Source organism: Miscanthus floridulus, chromosome 6, assembly GCF_019320115.1.
Source record: "Miscanthus floridulus cultivar M001 chromosome 6, ASM1932011v1, whole genome shotgun sequence".
In the NCBI taxonomy this organism is placed as follows: domain Eukaryota; kingdom Viridiplantae; phylum Streptophyta; class Magnoliopsida; order Poales; family Poaceae; genus Miscanthus; species Miscanthus floridulus.
Genome location: NC_089585.1, coordinates 93,109,612 through 93,129,697, shown reverse-complemented (window position 1 = coordinate 93,129,697; position 20,086 = coordinate 93,109,612). Strand labels below are relative to the sequence as shown.

Below are 20,086 nucleotides of genomic sequence, written 5' to 3'. Positions count from 1 at the left end.
TTGGTTCAAATTTTGACAGAGATTTAACATCAAAGCTTGAAAAAATTCATCAAAACTGCTTTCTGAAAACATAAAACAAATGCTTTGCTCCAGTTCTATGCTTTCAACGAAAATTGGCCCAGCGGCCTATCCACCAGCGCGACCGCACGTGCGCGGCCCAGCGCGCTGCCGCGCTCTGCCATCGGCCTAGCATGCGAAATCGGCCCACGATGGCCACTCACTCTGCACTCCCCATTTCCTAGGCCGCAACCTGGGCCTGGGCCAGGATTTGCCTCGCCCACCAGGACTGTATTTGGTCCGCTCACCCAGAGCCATTGATCTTGATCGGACGGTCCAGCGACGATCTCAGCGGAATAAAAATCACCACCACGTCGGTTCGCCCAAACCCTAGCATCATTTATCTCCTCCCCCATCTCTCTCTACGTCGCGTCGGGACAAAGAGCCGGCAGCGGCCACCCGTGGCGCTCAGAGGAAAAGAGTGGTGGCGCCGCCGTGGGCCCCTCGTCGGTGAGCGCGCTCGCCCGAGGCTGAGCGCGTCGCCATCAAGCGGCCTTGCAATGTTGCCCTTGACCCCGCGTGGCTCCGCTCTCGGAACCCTAACCCTCATTTTCTTCCTCTGCTTCTGTCTCCTCGCCACAGCCGTCGGCTTGCTCTCCCCCTTCTCACCCAAAACACAATGGCTGGAGAGAAGAGTGATGGCGCCGGTGTCGTCGAGCGGCACCGTAGTGGTGCTCTTTGCACCCCCACACGTGCTCTTCCCTAAACCCTAGATCCCTTTCTCCATTGTCAGCCCTCAAAGCAGCAAACGTGGGAGAAGAAGGGCGGCACCACCGTGGGTCCCTATGATGGTGCCCTCGGCCGAGGCTCGTGCGCACGACGACGAGCGTGGCTCGGCTGCTTCTTCCCATGCACGGCGGTAGCGACGGCGGTGAGGAATTAGGTAGGTCCTCCCCTTTCTTCGTCCATCCATCAAGGGTAAGGGTTAGGGTTAGGGTTATGGTTGGGGTTCAATCCGATTCATCTCCTTAATTTTTTTCTACTTTTCTACCCTAGTCTAGATCTACATACTCGCAACCTGGCTTTGATACCATTGATAGTATTTACTGGACCTCTATGGGCAGATCTAGTGGGTAAAACTTGACTTAGATGGGATGACTTGCTGATGTACCTCACTAAATTTTGTCGCCACCGAGGCGCCAGTGATGTAGTAGCCACAGCGGGTTAGAGTAGAGGTAACCGTGATGCGCCCACTAGTCATCATAGGTAGCAGTAGTGCAGGCACGGTGCTATGGTGGCGGTGAAGGCGATGGAGCTTCCCGTCGCTCACAGCACCCCTCTCGATTGGTCTAAGGATAGGACATCCGTGAGGGGCTGGCAGCTGCGGTGAACATTATCTCTCGAGCCCCAGCCCCCACCTCCTATTTATTGCGCTACACAATAAGGGCCCATCAGCTAGTAGAAAGGCTGAGCGCCCCGATCAGGGCACGAATCAAGGGCCCAATTGGCCGTGGAGATCAACCTAACACGCTCCTCACCTCGTGAACCCTAGCTCATGAGCTATAAAACCCCAGTCGGCCGCCTCCCTTCCTGGCTCCCAGTCTCTGCCACCATGAACACCTTCTCTGCCTTCCTCATTCTTCTCGCGCGCACTCCGCCATGGGTGGCCACCGACATGCCATGGGCTAGCATGGCTACCACGCCACCGCGGCCAGCCCAGTCAGGCATGGCGCCGCACGCACCGGCATCCCCATTCTCACCGAATGGACTGGCGTGACCCACCACGATGACCATGGCCACGTCGTCGACCTCCACGTGACGCTGCTGTGGCAGAACCACCTAAAATAACTCACTTTCGAAGGTGCTTGTCTTCCATTAGACACTAAACACCCCAAGAGTGAGCTAATTTAAACAGTTCTGTTGAGCACACTCCGAGGAAGAACCTAAAAATCCATATTTTTAATAGGATCATAAATGGGAGGATAAATCTTACAACATTTTAGCCATTTCTTACATTACTTTTCATGCAACATCAGAGTATAATATTTATTGTTTATAATAGCGGAATATAACCATGTTATCAGAGTTTCAGCGAAAATAAAATCATTTACTGACAAGTTATACATTAACATGATGGTCCGTTATATACATCATAACAGGTTATAAGTTTTTCCATTGTAAAACATTTTGGGTGAAAATTTCAAATAAACTCTATGTCTGCAACGTTAAGGAAATCCTCACTAAGCCCACCAGGAGGTTTCCACACACAAGTATCAGCTCCACATGTTCCTATCACCTACAACAGGGTAGAACAAACCCTGAGTACTCAATTGTACTCTGCAAGACTTACCCGTTAGGAGGAAAAAAAGACTCCAAGGATATACAAGGCTATCTGGCTTGTGGGTTATTGCATCTATGGAAGCATTACTAACATGTGCGCCTTTATATTCAATTTCATTAGTAGTCATTATTAGTTCATTAACTAACCATTCTATGTAAGCACATGTGCTACTTTCAAGCAGGTGATAAGCAATCAGAACCATTTTACCATCTTTTATATTCCAGTTCTTACTACGGTGCTAGATCATAGACAAGTCGTACCGGATTACTCGGTGATTCACGAATCAATGTAGCCCAGCTGGGCACCCTAAAACACATGCTCCACTTGTATCCTAGGCACAAGCAGGACCAACCCACCACTCTCCTGTCAAGGGGTCTAGGTCCCCGTCCAAACTTGGACTCCAAGCCCCCACACCTAAGTCTCAGACTCAGTGTGGTGCTTAGACCTCCACCATCCCTGCCTCCAATCAGTCAGTTCGAAAAGAGCCAGAACCCACGACAAGAGAGCAATGAGCCTTCCCTGCTCCCATAAACAACTATGTGCTCAGGATAATAAGTCTATGACCTGACTAGAATCCAATGCAATGGCTGGTCCATAACCAACACAGGAGGAACAAGTGCAATCTGAGCCTCGCCCGAATGCCAAACCAAGTCTAGATCCAAAGTACGATTCCGCCTGATCTCTAATTATTATTCATATATATTCCATGTGATAGTAATATAATAACAACAATAATATCTTTCCTATCTCTTACGAGTGACAGACAATCACTCGACTTCTACCAGAGTCCTATAGCATAGAAATCTACATGATCCTATCATACTAGTAAAACTCATAAGATAAGGATATATATATATATATATATATATATATATATATATATATATATATATATATATATATATATATATATATATATATATATATATATATATATATATATGCACGTGGGTTTCATTCAACTCCTTAAAACTTAATGCACAAGCATAAAATAAAGTGTAGAATAATAGGGGTTATGCACCGGGGCTTGCCTGAGAAAAATATAACCAAGTTAGATTTTCATCATGATGGCATGATTATCAAGTCACCATCTGTTTCCACTACTTCAGACGACTCCACGATCCAACATCGCTCCTATCATGAAATATGTGGATGCAACGTAGGGATGTAAATAATCAACGACAATCGCAACTCTTAAAATATGATTATGTCTCTCAAGCTAACGAGCTAGCTCTAACAACTAATGTACTAGGCCATGTATCCAAGTTATCAAACTAGGCGCTAATTTCCCCACAATGTTTTAGTTATAAAATCCCTAGGTGTTTCTTTATTTCCTTTTATTTACTATATATATAAACTAGGGGTCATTAGTTACCTCAGCAAACTAATTATTCTGAAGCTACAAAAATTACAGATGGCACATAATAATACAACGAGCTACTGTAAAATTTTCAAAGCTAATACTACTATCATTCTATCACAAAAATTCCCCATATTGCATCTTAATAATATTAAGCATCTTAGTTTAATTTAAGAACTCCTGCAAAATATTATAGAACTTTGTGGATAAGATATACTGGTGGATGGAGCATGATTTAGGAACCTAACAAGATTAGTTTCACAATTTTTGGTCAGCAACACAAATTTTTCTTGAATTTACAAATTTACCCTAGAAACTAATTTGGAAACGCTTTAGAAAAAGAAAAAGCCGGTGGCCAACGATTTTCGGCCCAGCAACCTAAACGCCCACAAATGGGGAGCCCGCGTGTGTAAGCAGGCTATCCCAACAAAGCGGCCACTACGAGGAGCCCACGCGGGCCCTCCGCACCTCCCTTGCAGAAAAAGTCCTTCAGCGTAACAGATTATCACGTGGCGTCACTGAGCATTATTACACCAGAGACAAGCTTTGCACTAAGGACCCCCGGATGTTTTTCACCTTCACAATGGGGAGGTCCCTGCTCTACCCCGTGTTTTGTTGGCATGGTGACCAGCGGCATGGGCGGCTACGTTGGGCACCCCGAGCTCACGACCATGGGGTAAGGAGCCGACCTTTGCCTACTGCTAAGCGCGCACTCCTAGGTAGTAGTGGGGAGGTTAACGGCGCACTACCGAGGGCTAGCCCCCGGTGACGGGCGGAGCACGTGCCATGGCGTGCTCATTCCAGCCCTAAGCTCTACAGAGTGGTGGCGATGAATGGATGAGCACAAGTAGCTCACCAGGGTTCGCGCTGTGGTGGTGGTTGAGGCAGAGGAGCAACGAGGCGACCTAGCCATGTGCGCCCGCACCTCATGGCGGCATGCCGAGCGTGACACCGGTGCGCCACTGCTCCGATGGCGGACTCCCTGGACAAAACAACATGAGCACCAAGCGGAGGGGGTCAAGGCGAGTTTATGGTATCAAGCAATCGAAGTACTATCACTCCAATCCTACCTCTCTCCCTAGTTCCAGGTTACGACGGTGACCATGGCCCACGGCGAGTAGAACCTCGAATCGACGTGGTGAAGGACATCTGCTGGGACTGGTTACGGTCGGGGCAACTAGCTGGCTTCCTATGCTACCTACTGGCGTGAGGAGACGGGCTAAAAAGCCTTGAGCTGGGTGAATTAGAAAGGCGGAGGCACGGGGTTATGGCCAAGACCACGTCAGAGGGCACACGGGTGAGCTCGAGAGGGTTGAGCGAGTTAAAGCGGGACTCCAGTCGGTGACGACAGTGAGCTCGCGCACACAGGCGATTTGGCGCGACGCGCATAACTCGGAGCGACCAAACCTGAGCAGAGCCCTCCATGGCGGCTAGCGGCGGGGCAGGGAAGCGTCCCATCGCCCACTGGAGCCGGAGCCAATGACCTAGACACGACGATGTAGGATGGCTCAAGTGCTCGACGCGGTAGGTGGATTGAAGGCTGAGGCGGGCGCCATATCTACCGAGTCCACTCTGCCGCGGCCACGACATGCTCTGCGCGCGGCACCGCGACCATTCGCCTAAGCACGACGTGAGCGTAGCAGCGAGCCAAATCATAGACGATGCGTGACATCAACCTCATGCGTGAGCTAAGCAACGGCAATGGCCCGGCCGTGGCCAAAGCCCCAGTGCCAGCAGCGCCCCACGTGCGGTGACCACGAGCTCGGACCGAGCGGCTGCTATCAGTGGTGTGCACGAATTTTAAAGCTCCGACCAAAACCAACCCAGCTCGGTTGAGACCAAACCAATTTGTCAAGGCTCAAGAGGGTCCTAAAGGCTATCCCAAGTAGCATCAAACGTAAACTTAGATGAACTACCGAGAGAGATAGAGACACCAAAATAGGTTCGTCAGGTCCGGCGCTGATTCACGAACGGAGCGCTAAAACCTAACTGCAACGCATTCTAATGAAGTTTGGGCAATTTTTACGAGAGCAAAGTGATCTCCAACACGACTTCGACCTACACCGTGCTCATGTACTCACCTTGGTACACCTAACAGTGTAAAAATACGAATCTAGTGTTTAAGAAATTTAATCAAAATTTAAATGCCAAAAACGGCATCGTCATTAGGTTTGCAGACATCATTTTAGTTCTAGAGGCTGGAATTAAATTCCAACTTCAATCCTTGAGCTATTAAAAATACTATTGAACAACATTTATTTACCAAAACAAAAGTTGTATTTCCATCCACTAAATTTACGCTTCGAATTTTATTTAAGTACTATATACAAGTCATATTGTATTTTTGTTTATAAATATTACTTTCGTGCCAATATTTAGAACTACTTATTTTATTCATCGCGTTAGGATTTTTCATTAACACGTATATGCATTTACGTATCTAACTCACTGTATTTATAAATCTATATCTCAGCCCACGATGTGAGTGCTTAGTCACCTCGTAACACCGGAGGTAGCTGCTCACCACCGAACCCCGCCGTGAACCGGGGACGCCACGCCGAGACCTCCACCGCGCGTCTACATCGAGCCGTCCAGTCCGCCTCGCCAACCGCAGCGTCGCCGCGGCACAGCAGCAGCACCACGACGCCGCCGCGGAGCTCCGCCTGCACCTAGCCTTGCCGCTCGGACCACATCGCGCCGCCACGGCAAGCTAAGGGCACGACGTCGCATTCGCCGGCGTCCCCGTCCTCGCCAATCCCACCGGTGAGCCCCTCCTTGATAAAGCTCCCACCTTTCTCGCCTTGGGATCCTTCCCTGTCTGCCGCAACCTTCATCCCGTTTGTGAACCGCAGACTCGAGAACGCGACGACGCCCACGGAGGCCAAGAACGCCGAGCCGTCGTCACCCAGCGCCTTGCACTATCTTCAAGCCACCGGTGAGCCCCGTCCAACCCAAAGGCCCTACCTTTTCGTTGGCCTTCGTTGCCTTGGCCCGCTCCTGACCGGCCTTCGGGTCGCTGTAGCCGGAAGCCGGTGCACGGGGGTTGCGCCACCGTCACCGCAAGCCGTCGCCAAGCCGGAGCCCTGAACCACGAGCACGTGGACGGCGTCGCCGCCACGCCGGGGAACGACACGACGTCGAGCTTCTCCCGACCTCGACGTCCACCTCGGTCTTCACAAGCCGCCGGTGAGCAACCCAAAAGCCAGTCCTTTTCCTTCCGTTCCCGTCGGTTTGTTGCCTGGCCAGTCTTCGAGCTGTTGTCGCCCTCTCTTTTGCCAGATCGGCGGCGACGAACGCACCGCAGCGACCCAAGCCGAGCAACCGCGCGTTGGTGCCGAGGAGATCGAGTTCGCCTTCAACCGACGAGCCTCCGGAGCACGACGTCTTTCTGCCTGCACCACGCGTCCGGCCGCCTGGGAACCCCTCGGTGAGCCACACGACCCAAGCCCCTTCCTTTATTTAACGCTGAGTTCTCAATCTTTGTCTGCCCCGGCCTTCGAGTCGGTTTGTTTCCCGGTTTGCACAGCACGCCGCCGCCGCGCCACTCGCGGATGCCATGTCCACGACCTCACGGCCCCCTCCCGCCGCGTTGGCCAAGACCGAGCCTTTCAAGGCCGCTCGGATCACAGGCACGCACACCTACACGCGGTGACGCGCGGCCGTGCCTCCGCACGCCGCCGCGCGAGCCGAGCACATCACCGCCGTCGCGGGCCGATCGCGGTCGCGACCAAGCGCTTGAGCACCGCACCCTCACGCACGGACGTGCGCAAGCCCAAGCCTAGCCGCTCGCACAGGCACTACACCGCCGCCCCTTGTCGCCCTCTTCCTGACCGAGGCGTTGTGGGCGAGCCTTCGTCTCGCGGACAGGCTCCGACGCACCGCGACCTCGGCTCTGTTTTGGTCAGAGCTCAGGCACCACCTCAGGCCCAGCGTCCCGAGCACTAGCTAGCAAACCTTCTAGCGCAATCCTTGGGTTTAGTTGAGTCAGTTTTTGTTGCGGTTTTATTGGTTCTTATTGGTGGCCGTTCTCGACATTTTCTTTACGTAGCGACGACTCGAGCTCGGATGGATCCAACGACGCACCCGAAGGTGATGGACCCCGATGGTGGACGACCTCGACTCCCAGAGACGCGTACCACTACTTCCTCGACATCGCAGGTGTCATGGCAGCACCTTATCTTAGAGAAACCTATTAGGCATTGCAAGTAGAATTGCTAGTGTTTTACTTTTACTCATTTGCTAGTATATGTGATACATGCTATTGCATGAGCCTTGATTGCCTTGATTGAAAACCCCTTCACCCTGACTACCCAGCTTCACGCTCGCACTTGGCCCTGTTCGCTTCTCTTATAATCCGTCTTTTTTAGCTTATTTTTTCAGCCGGAACAATATTTTTCTCTCACAACAAATCACTCGGAACAGTGTTTCGGCTTGTTTTTTAGCGAAGCGAACGGGGCCATATATTGCCTACCTGCTTGCTTGCATTTACTTCCATTATTATTACATATATGCCTTGTTATGTGATGTGATGGTTGGTTAGATGATGTGGTTGGTGGATCGGGGTTTGCCGTGAGGCTTTCTCGTGAGATAGATGGTAGGTTAGCGCGACGGGAGCGTTGAATCCCGTGTGGGTGGTGGTGAATGAGGAGTTCTAGAGACATTCATTCTCTTGACCTGTTTCTTTGGTGATATTGGCCAGAGTGAGAGGATTTACCCTGGAGGGGTGCACTTGGTGCATGGAGTGCCCCCAATCTGGTTCTGATGGATATGATGGCTATGACATGACAGCCGTGTGGTGGTGGCTACCCATGAGAGGTGGGCCACGTGATATTGGTGGAAGGTGCTTGCTTTGGCCAATTAAGGACTGTCGTGGGTTGATGCCTGGGACATGGGGCCATGTTAAACGTGCACGCCACAGGCCCTGAATGGGTGGGGCCCGTTCGGTTGAGTTAGTGCAGACTAAGCCAGTTCTGTGGGAGGTGATGTGCACAGGGTTTAGCCCTAGGAGCACAATGAGAAGGATGTCGACGGTTTTTTCGGCTACCCTAATCACGATCCCAAGTGTATACGTTGTGCCGTATGCTACTCCACTTGGGGGCAGACTAGTGAGGATGTGCTAGTTCTTAAGCGGTGTTTGCCTAGATCGCGGCCACGGTCAATGATGGTAATCTTAGAGGGTACAGGTGTATACACTCTGCAGAGTTAAAACTATACATATAGCCGTGATCTAGGTCATGATCATTCCTGTGAACTGTTTCACCCCCGCTAGTCTTCTCTTGTGCTTTGCTTCTCTCCCCCGAAGATAGGTCCGGCTTGAGGCCGTTGAGATGAGGGGCATGCAGAGGCTGCCTCGCTCATCGCTTAGACCGAGAGTATGAGGGTGATGTGAGGTGAGATGTGAGATGTGATGATGAGTGGACGGTGAGAATGAGTGTATGGGTTGGGATTTAGAGGAGATACTCTATGTATATTTTGACGCTTCTGCATGCGCTAAGGATGCAAACTACAGCTAAACTATTAAGATCGTCAGATCCCTTTATTTTCTATTTTCCACTAAAGCTCATTGGTGCTGACCATGGCCTGCGCACATCTGGCGGTGTGCAGTTTTCTTGACTCGCAGTGGTGTTGAGATTGGTAGTTAGTTTGCGATCTACTCTCAAGGATGCTCGTGGATTGGAGATTCACCAAGTTTCGCTGCTACGAGTGGAGCCTCAGTGTTTTGATTAATCTTAACCTAGAGAGCTTGTAAATAGGTTAGTTTTATTCCTATTTGTGTACTCTGTTGTTGTATGACTTTGTAATCTGCTGAAAAGTGGATGCCCGTGATAACTGAGATATCCTGGGACTATCACAGAGGAGCAAGAGAGTCGGGATTTCAAGTTTTGGAATCCTGGTTTGTTTCATGTGCGCAGTGTGAAGGTAACAAAGATACTGCATTGAGTTAAACAAAAATACCAGAAACTATCCCCAGTTCTCCGATTCCTTTCCCTGCTGTGGGATCGTCACAAGTGGAACCAGTCATAATAATGTTCATATTCCTGTTCGTTGCTACAAAAGCATCGTTTGACAGGCACGGGCTTCCTCGAGGATCGACTGGTGTCGGAGACTCGGAGTCAGACGACTTTCTCAAAAGAAATTCTCGTTCACGGCACTCAAAATAGAAGATAGGGATGGGGAGCAGAAGAGGAAACACGGCGAGTGCTCCTGCGGGCAGCAGCGTGGCGTGAACTCCGAAAGGCTGGAGCTGGCCGCTGGCCCCCAGCACATATACCGCAAGCATGAAGTCTCCTTGGGCAAACATGGCGCGCGCCTCTCGCGTCTCAAACATTCACCGATGGTACGTTTATGTGGCCGCGATCAAAACGTGCTACGGCCTATGGATGAGCCTGCCGAGGACACGCCACACACAACAGGTTCAGCCGTTCAGGCGTTCATCTGCACCCAGCCGCCCTGCCGTCCGAGCCGATCTGGCTGCTGTCCTCGAACCCCCAGCCGCTCGCGGACTCCGGCCAGGCGGTGGATGCCGCTGCCACAGGCGGTGGAGGCAACAGCGGCTTCCCCGCAGCTTTCGGCGGTGTCGGAGCCACCGGGGAGCGGGAGGGCAGGTTCCTGTTCGGAGGTGAGCACCCTTGGTTGAATCCGACTCGAATCCCCCAGCCCTTGCGTTGCCTTCCCTCCCCTTTATATATCGAGAAGCAGCACACGATCAGAGCCATCGAGGCATCGAACAAATCGGTAGCTCTCAACCGTCGGCACAGTTTGCTAAGAGACGACACCAGCTCACGCAAGCCGTCCTTCGGGCACAATGAAGAAGTCCACGTACGCGTACGACACCGACGTCGTCATGCCCATGGACGACGGCGGCACCGTAGTGATCCACACGACGGTCACGAACTCAGGCGACGCCGTGAAGCACTTCCTCCAAGAGGTCCGCAAGACGACCGGTGGCCGCAAGGGAGAGCCCGGCCTGATCGTGGGCCTCGACACCGAGTGGCGCGTCGTCTTCCACGACGACGGGCATCGCGACAACAGGATGGTGGTCCTGCAGCTGTGCGTGGGCCGCCGCTGCCTCGTCTTCCAGATCGTCCACGCCAACTACGTCCCGGTCACCCTGAAGGCCTTCCTCGCCAGCCCCAAGCACCGCTTCGTCGGCGTCTCGGTCGACGGCGACGTCGAGCGCCTGTACTGCGACTACAAGATCCTGGTCGCCACCCCCGTGGACCTGAGGCACGTGGCCGCGGAGGTGCTGTCCCGGCCGGAGCTCGCGAGGGCGGGGCTCAAGACCCTCGCGTGCGAGGTGATGGGCGTGCTGATGGAGAAGCCCAAGCACGTGACCATGAGCAAGTGGAGCAGGCCCCTGTCGCCGGAGCAAGTCCGGTACGCCGCCATCGACGCCTTCGTGTCCTACGAGATTGGCCGGCTGCTGCTTACCAGTCAGCGCGCGTTAGAACTAGAAGATGTGGCCGCCGCCGCTGGAACGATCTCGCCGTTTGTGTGCTTCGAGTTGCCGTAAATAAGCTGATCGAAGAGATGTGCTATTAGAAGTCAGCCGTTATAGCGTTTTGCGACGAGACCAGGATTGTTTTATTCACAGTGTAGGGATTAGTTGCATGTGTAATTCATGATGAATCTCGCACGTTTATTCATTTGATTGATTGATTGATTGATTTGAAGGAAATTTGGAATCTTACGTCTATATATAGTTTTGTACATAAATTGGTCGTTCACAAGTTCTTCACCTCGACCCTAGTTACGTCTGACTGTCTGAGACTCTGAGTACGTATTACGCGCACCGTCTGCTGCTCACGTAACGGCATACATATTGAACTGGCTTGCTCACCTGTTGGCTGTCGCCGCGAAGTACTTCCACGAGCTATTCGTCAACCTATATTGCTGTCCCCTGGTCTGCCAAAAGGCCAGTAAAATATTCTTTCTCGAAAAAAAAGTATCCAGTAGTAGTGACATGGTATCACAAACATCGTCATGCGGTGCAACGCGGGTAGGAGGACGTATTATGCGACCAAACCGGTGCATCGGCCATGTCTGTCCTCATCGCGATATGCATTTCCCATCTCAGTATTCCTAAAATCCCAGCCGCAAGCAACATTAAGATTACACCAATCACCACAGTCCATAGGCATTCCGTGCCATAAGCAAAATATGCCAATATTTAAAGAGTCTGTCTACTGTACACACGTATGTTTTAACATAAGCCAACACATAGTTGTTGGCTGTATGTAAAACACACAGATTTCAACATAGGAAAAACCATGTGTTTTTAGACTAGTTAGCACATGGTTGTTAGATGCCTAAGAAACACACGAATTGAAACAATGGAAAAAAACGTGTGTTTTAAGATAATGCAACACACAAATTCCATCAGGCAAACAAGGCCCACAGCTGTCGTTCAGCCCAATAAAAACGTGTCAGAGAGGCCCAGTAACTAAGAAGACAGAGAGGCCCAATATCAGCAAAGAGTAGTTCAGCCCAGAGCCCAATAACTAAGAAGGCAGAGAGGCCCACTAATTAAGAAGACAGAGAGACCCAATATCAGCAAAGAGTAGTTCAGCCCAGAGCCCAATAACTAAGAAGACAGAGAGACCCACTAACTAAGAAGACAGAGATGCCCAATATCAGCAAAGAATAGTTCAGCCCAGAGCCCAATAACTAAGAAGACAGAGAGCCAAAAAACAACAATCTATATACTTGGGAAACAAGCCGGGCAAACAGGGGGAAGCCTCTGCTCTGCGTGGAGATCAAATCTCTTCATAGGGCAAGCAGAGCACTGCTCTGCGTGCAGATCAGATCAGATCCCCACGCAGAGCAAGGGAATGGAGCAAACAACCGGCAGATCAAAGATGAAGATCTCCTCTGCGTGGGGGCAAGCAGACCAGAGGAAAGGGGCAAGCAACCAACAGATTTAAGGGGAACCACTAACCTCAACAACCACGGTAAGCACACCGACTTCCTCGTAAAGATGTAATCCAAGATTGCTAGTATTTGCTGCAACCAAATTCAGGAATCAGAATTACAGATTCGCAAATTAAGGAACTCAGGAAACAAAAATACAGAATACCTAAAAACAAATTGCATATTTCAAATACTGCAACTGGTATTTGCTGCTAATGTAATTATACCGATTAAACAAACATTTTTGGATGTTGCAACCAATGGGGTGAGAATAGCCCAAACACACTACAATGAGCTTATCAAAAGAATTGTATCGACTACATTATATATGATAAAAAAAGAAAGGCAGTGCTGTGTATAAACCCAAATCTTTGCATGAAACACTATTATGTATTATTAGCTAACCATTTTAGCTAAATCACAAAATATTCAGGTGGTTCAACTTCACAGGGGATAATATTAACCACAAACCTCCACAATTAAGCACATGACCTGCTAAATACTTATTTAAAAAATAACACAAAGCAACATCTTGATTTGAAACTCCATTGCCTGTGTTTATACAGTTGAAAAAGGTAAAGTGAAGCTTATATGTGTTTTTGTTTTGTTTCTCTAAAGTTATTTAATTTTTTCACTCTTGACCTTTTGATTGAGACTCAGCAGCTAGAAATCATAAATAAATTTATATTCTGTATCTGACCCTTGTCTTGAAGGCAAGGTGCTAGCTATAGGTTGACTTACACCTTAGTAACAGAAAACAAGTATGAAAAGCAACATCAACATAGAATGGAGAGTGATTATCTCTTAGTGAATAGAGAGGCATGAAATCTTTAGCCATGCCATCTGCTTCATAACTGCAAGACAATAAGTACCATTTGGATCAGGTTCATTTTTTAGATGAAGACATGTGTTTATATATGCAAAACCCCAAATCACAGGTGCCTGATATATTAACCTGATCCTGTAATCCTATGTTCACACTAATCAGAAGACTAATGTACCTAATGCATCTAACATTTGATGACAAGGCAAGAAGAGAGATTATCTTCCTGTCACACCAATTACTTCATCTAGATATGTTAGGTTGAAGGATGAAAGGAAGCCAAACAAAATAGGTTTCCTCATCGCTAAAGCAACATTTATAGATTCCAGCAAAAGCTACAAACCTGACGAGGTCGTAGAGAAACACTTCCCTTATGGCTGTAAAGGCTATGGCCCAGCAAATCCATACGTGCCTCACCAATAAGGTAGTAACAGAAACAAAATAACTACCTGTACTGGGAAAAGGTCAAGTGGTTTGATTATATAGCATTCAGTGTGAGCTAGGTGGTTCAAAGAGTTCTAGGAATTTACACTAGTTACCTGTATTTAGGTTTGCTTGGGGGTTCTACCACTGGCGGTGTATTCTCTATATTTGCGACATCCTCCTTGTCCTCAATAGTAGGAGCCACAGGAGGCTCAATATTCTTTACTGGTGCCTGGCTAGATTCTTCTGGACACATAAACCAAATAACAGGACAGACAATATGAGATGATTGAACTGAAACATAATTATTCTCCAGTACACAAGGCTGCTGCAAACATTTCTAAGGCAAGGCAGCTAAGTGGACAAATATCATCAGAAAATAGCATGCACCACATTGCATTCCCAATTTACCCCCCCCTATCACCACATGCACACTGTTATTTCTTGTTAACACTAGCTGAAGTTTATTTTGCTCACCAGCGATGCGCTCTTCACATTCCTTCAATAGACGAGTAAACCTTGAATCACCTGATGCATAGGAAGAACCCAACTCAAGAGCAGCCTTTGCAGTTTGGTATTCTTCAAGCTTAATGCATGCAACACTGTAAACAAGAAATAACTTAGTACATAGACAAAATTGTAGCAGAGGGAATTATGGGAGTGTTCATGTATAACTTTTATTGAAAAAAGAAGAGTGCCACTAACCATTTCCGGTAGTAGGCTTTATGCATCGTAGGATCAAGTTCAATTGCTTTGTTAGCATCCGCCACAGCTTCTACAAGTTTAGTTAGTAATTCCTTTAGTGCTATACATTTATTGTGTTAAAAAACAAATATGCAAGCCAATGATGGTAGCATGAATAACACTACAAACTATGCTTTCTATTTATAGCTGATTCTAACTACTTACAATAGCCCTACTGTGTGTTAGATGCATGGAATATGTAATGATGAGAAACCTTCTAACTGTCAAAATATGAAATCTGGATGTTTTAACAGAACATGAATCTAGAAAGAAGAACAAGGCTGCAGGAAATGTCAGAGGCACAATATCATATTCACAGTTATGAGGATATGATTCGCCAAGAAGAAAGCAATAATGATGTAAAATTACTCCTAATTCAAAACAGTTGACACAAACAATAAATAAATGAGAACTAATGGCTTCTTCATTTTCTTGCTGGTTTCAATTGCTTCCCTTATGCAACTAATACAAGCACCAATCGAGTTTGATCAACTACTTGAGGTAAGAAACACAATTCAATGATGCAATGAAAAGCTATGCAAGTACTCACCTACTTGCTTTTTTTATGAAGCAGAATAATATGTATGTCACAACAAGTAGATGTGATGATTATCCAACATCAGTGAAGTCACAAGAAGCAATTAAGGAAATGCAGCTAGCTCCTTACCAAATATTTGCAGGCACAAATTGTTCTAGTGACCATTCAAATACCTACAGATACAAAAAGGTGAGCAAAATCATTGCTCAGAATCAAAAAATGCCAACATAAGAAGGTTGTTTTTCGACTAGAATATATTTTAATGCAGGGAGGCTACACTGAACTTATGATGGAACAGATCAGGAACTCTCAGGAAGATAATCAGACTGACTGGAATACACAGGTAAAATTTATAATACCAGTACACAAAAATTACAATTCACACATATGTAAATTACACACATATGTGCAATGTAATTTCAACATAACAATACTTTAATTTCAATGCTTCATTATAAACTATGCGGCAACATGAAGAGATGCAAGGATCATTAACAAAGATGATACTTGGAAATGACAGGAATGAGGTAAAACTATATTATATATGCTTGTGAAACTAGTTGTGTTATATTATAAATGGTAACCATTCTCATTGTCAAACAAATAAAATAGAATGAGACTTGAAGATCCGGATGGAATCTTTGGACCACAAACTGATTGGTCAATATCAGAGTCAAGGCTGTCATATGAGGTACATACAGACAGCTGAGCCAATTTGATTACATTTATAAGCAATACAAATATGTACTATCATCAAAGTAAAACTTATCTTTGCAAAAATAGGATGGAGAAATGGCAATCGTCGCTGATGATGATGGAGCAACGACAAGCATAACTGATGATGATAGATCTGAAATTCAATAATACCATTGGCAAACTGATGTATTCAATAACATGGACATTGATGAGGTACATAAAGAATGATCTCTTCAACTATTTCAGTACACACTGGAAAAAATATTTGTATTATAAATCACGTTACTCAGAAACTGAGACTGCTGCTAATATATTTATAGGTGCAGCATGAAAATCAAGATGACCAACCAACAATGGGAGAAAATGACTTGAGGATCATAGCAGTAGAACCAACAAGTTCAGATATTACATCAACAGTAACAGATGATAATGAACATGTAAATGGTAGCCAGGAATTGACGGAGGAAGAGATTGAAGAATTCATAAAAAATGAGCAGGTTGCAGCATCTGAAGGCAACAATGCACCAATCAACAACAAGTACACCCCATAGCTATCGATGGAATTTAAGAGTAGGGATGATGCTCACCATTTCTTCAACTTCTATGTGTTCCTAGCCGGATTTCAAGTTGCCATAACACATACGACAAGAACTCAAAGTAAGAAGAGAAATAATGAGGTAGTCAAAGTGACAATGAGATGCACTCGTCAAGGAAAAGAAAAGGAACCAAAGTGTTTAGAGCAAGAAGAAGCTGAAGTAGACAAGGATGTTGGAAAGAAACCAGTAAGGAGAAGGAAAACAAAAATGTTCAGCAGAAGTAAGATTGTCCTTGTGTTATGATGGTGAAAGAAGGAGGTGTATGGAAGGTTAAAACTCTTGATTTGGAGCATAATCATGAGCTATGCCCTAGAGACAGGGATCAGCTTTTTTCTAGTCACAAGTATATGACAGAAATGGAAAAAGGACTTATCAAGACTCTGAACGATAACAATATCCCAACTAGGAAGATGGTTTCTATTCTATCATATCTTAGAGGGGGGCTTACAGCTCTACCGATGAAAAAGAAAGATATTAGCAACTACAGGACAAGGCTGAATAGAGAAGTTAAAGGATCAGATATGACACAAGTACTGGATTATTTCAGAAAGAAACAAACTGAGGATCTGTCTTTCTTTTACAAGTTTGATTTAGATGAGGACAAGAGAGTGAGAAACTTATTCTGGACAGACTGTTCTTCTATGAAATATTATGCAGATTATGGAGAATGTGTAAGTTTTGACATGACATATATGACCAACCGATACAACTTACCTTTTGCACCATTTGTTGGAATCACCGGACATGGGCAAAGTTGCCTTTTCGGATGTGCTTTCCTGCATGATGAGGCGGTGGACACTTTTAAGTGGGTATTTCAAACTTTCCTTGAAGCAATGGGAGGAAAACACCCTCAAACAATCATCACAGACCAAGACATGGCGATGAAATCAGCAATAGAGCAAGTCTTCATAAACACAAAGCACATAAATTGCTTGTTCCATATAAAGACCAAATGCTACAATAAGAATGTCAAGGTCTTTGCAGCAAATGAAGGACTATATGAAGACTTCGAAGATATAGTGAACAATAGTCTAACAATGGAAGAATTTGAGCGACTTTGGAAGAGAATGATTGAGGAAAGAAACCTTCAAGGGAATCACTACTTCCAAAATGTGGGAAATGAGGAAAAGGTTTATCCCGGTCTACTACAAAAATGACTTCTTCTCTTTCGTACAGACCACATCCAGGAGTGAGGCAACAAATGCGAGGTTTAAAGATAATTTAGGGCCAATCTATAGTATCATCAGCTTTCTAAAAGAGTACAATTGGATTGTTGATACCATAAATCAAGCAGAAAGGCCAGAGGACAGCTATAGCAAGTAGAAAAGGCCAAAGGAATTTATATTCAGCTATAGAATAGAGCAGCAGGCACAACAGCTATACAACAGAAACATATTCAAAAAGTTCTAGCTACAACTGAAGGCAACATCAAGGCTGAACTACAGGGAAACCGAAGATGGGAAAACATTTGAGGTGTGACAAAAAAGTAACCAGATTTAGGAGGTTCATAGGTTCAGGAGATATACAGTAAACACTGAATTAACACAAGGCGAAGAAGAATTTACCTGCATATGTGCAAAATTTAGCAAAGATGGCATACTCCTGCTCTCATATCCTAAAAATAGTAATTGAAAAGGAAATCAGCACAATTCCAGACAAATACTTAGACAGGTGGAGAAAAAAGGATATGAAGGTACATGTTGAAAGACAAGAAGAAGAAACAGTTGCAACAAGCTCATTGTTGAGATTCAACATATTATCCAAGAGATCAACAATACTGAATTCAAAATGATCAAAAATTGAAAAAGCCATGGAATACCTTATGGCAGAATTCAACAAGATGGAAATCAATTTAGATAGAATGCTATGTGCTCAGCAAATAGGTGAAGCACAAAATGACCAGCAAGAAAATGAAGAAGGACAAACTATAGCAGCACAAGCTGGAGATCCATAGACTAAAATAGATGATCCAGAAAGAATTCAGAGAAAGGGAAGGCCACCTAAACCTATCAGAATGAAGACACATATAGAAGAAATAAAGAAGAAACTAGTGGCAGCAGAAAAGAAGAAAAAGAAGAAAACAAATGACACAGACAGTGCAGGTATAAAATTTAATGACATACAAATAGAATTTGAATCCAAATGCAAAAATTCTTAGTTATGTGAACTAATAATGTTTTGTAGGCTCCCCGGTGAAGCCAAAAAGAAAGAAGAGGAAGGAACATCAAATGGTAGCACTAATCCCGAAGCCACACCACACTAAGGACACGGTGATTAAAGACATGCAGCAATTCACTATGATCAGCAGATAGAAGCAAAATTTAAGTAGCCAACATATTTATGTAATTTATGTAATGAGCAGGATGGTACAAACCTTAAATTAAATTATGCCTAGATCTAAAATTACATATGCTAAGAACTACAATTGCAGTGCCCAATATCTGCAATTTATATTATCGGTGATTGCAATTGTGAAACTCCAAGTAGTACAGATAGAGTGAGAATTACAGTTACCCAAATGTATAGATGAAAGGGCCATAAGGTGCCTGAGTAAGTATTCAGAATCTGACCTGTTTCACCTCTCCATACCACAGACAAGGAATAGCGACGAAACCGACAACACCAGGAACAAGGCATAGTAGAGCAGGCTGCAATAAGCCCCAAAAATAATTATAGTATTAATATTACAGGGATGACAGAAACAAGGGGAAGCATAAGTACAAATACATATTATGTTCTGAATGTCTAATCCAGCAATATGGTGCAGAGCATGATCTAAATCCAGCAGGACCATTTCTAGTTACAACATTGATTCTCTGTCAAGTGCTACAAAGAATATATATAGATAGCAAAAGTAACCATATCATAAATCTAAAAATCTGATCAATCCCCATGAATCAACAAAAGCAAGAGCTCCATTGATACAGCATATCAGTAAATGACATTCTAACAATGTTCCAATATATAACAGTTTGTACAGATTACCTAATCATGTAGAACAAAGTTGGCACTTAACACTCCTATAGAGGCTGATATTACCGTTAAATAAGGGTTAAAGTCTGTGTCACAGCAAAGTAGAATATAACATAGCACAAGGAGAGAAATTTTTATTACTAACTAGGTATTACAATGTCACCAAGGCCAAGCATGGAGAATGGTCGTTGGCAGGCATCTACATTTGGAACAGAAGCTGCGCATAACCAAGCAAAGCCAGATCAGCTGAAGCATCAAGATGGGAAATGGAACTAACTGACAATGGTATTAACAAAGACCAAATTCAGTAGGAAAGAGCACTGACCTTTATCGGAGCATCAAAGATTTAGCCACACTGACCATAACTGGAGTGAAGAACACCTAGAAAATGTCATACACAAAGAGTCCACCCTAGAATGGAAAAAGGAAAAATGCATTTAGATATGAATGTAATAAAAGAACAGAGAATGATTTAGTGGCACTATGTTCAAACAAACACCCATGGTGGATGAAGGGTGATGAATCAGTATACAAAACAAAGCTGCCAGCTAAACAAACACTGACCCTTGAGGGTTGCCAATAATTGACAATTCATAATTTTCATTTCCTTCAACTGTAGCACAACAAAACAACTAAAGATGATTTGTATCCTATCATTGTCATGGTCTGAACAAGCAAACACAAA

At 45.7% G+C, this 20,086-nt stretch overlaps 1 protein-coding gene, 1 long non-coding RNA gene and 1 pseudogene across 2 annotated transcripts; all 3 read left to right on the top strand.

The window, feature by feature from the left end:
- Positions 1 to 6,231: 6,231 nt before the first annotated feature.
- Positions 6,232 to 9,585, top strand: LOC136458645 (uncharacterized). Its single transcript, XR_010760033.1, has 6 exons — positions 6,232 to 6,461; positions 6,551 to 6,633; positions 6,721 to 6,884; positions 6,978 to 7,125; positions 7,747 to 7,856; positions 9,303 to 9,585. It is a non-coding gene; the product is annotated as an uncharacterized lncRNA (long non-coding RNA).
- A 918-nt stretch (positions 9,586 to 10,503) lies between these two features.
- Positions 10,504 to 11,211, top strand: LOC136458644 (3'-5' exonuclease-like). The gene has a single exon (XM_066458579.1). The coding sequence runs from the start codon at positions 10,504 to 10,506 to the stop codon at positions 11,209 to 11,211; it is 708 nt and encodes a 235-aa protein (XP_066314676.1).
- A 3,913-nt stretch (positions 11,212 to 15,124) lies between these two features.
- LOC136460830 (uncharacterized) lies at positions 15,125 to 17,751 on the top strand (annotated as a pseudogene).
- The last annotated feature ends 2,335 nt before the right edge of the window (positions 17,752 to 20,086 follow it).

Bases quoted from the DNA above. Each gene is read 5' to 3' on its own strand.
- LOC136458644 (XM_066458579.1), top strand. From the start codon at position 10,504: ATGAAGAAGTCCACGTACGCGTACGACACCGACGTCGTCATGCCCATG.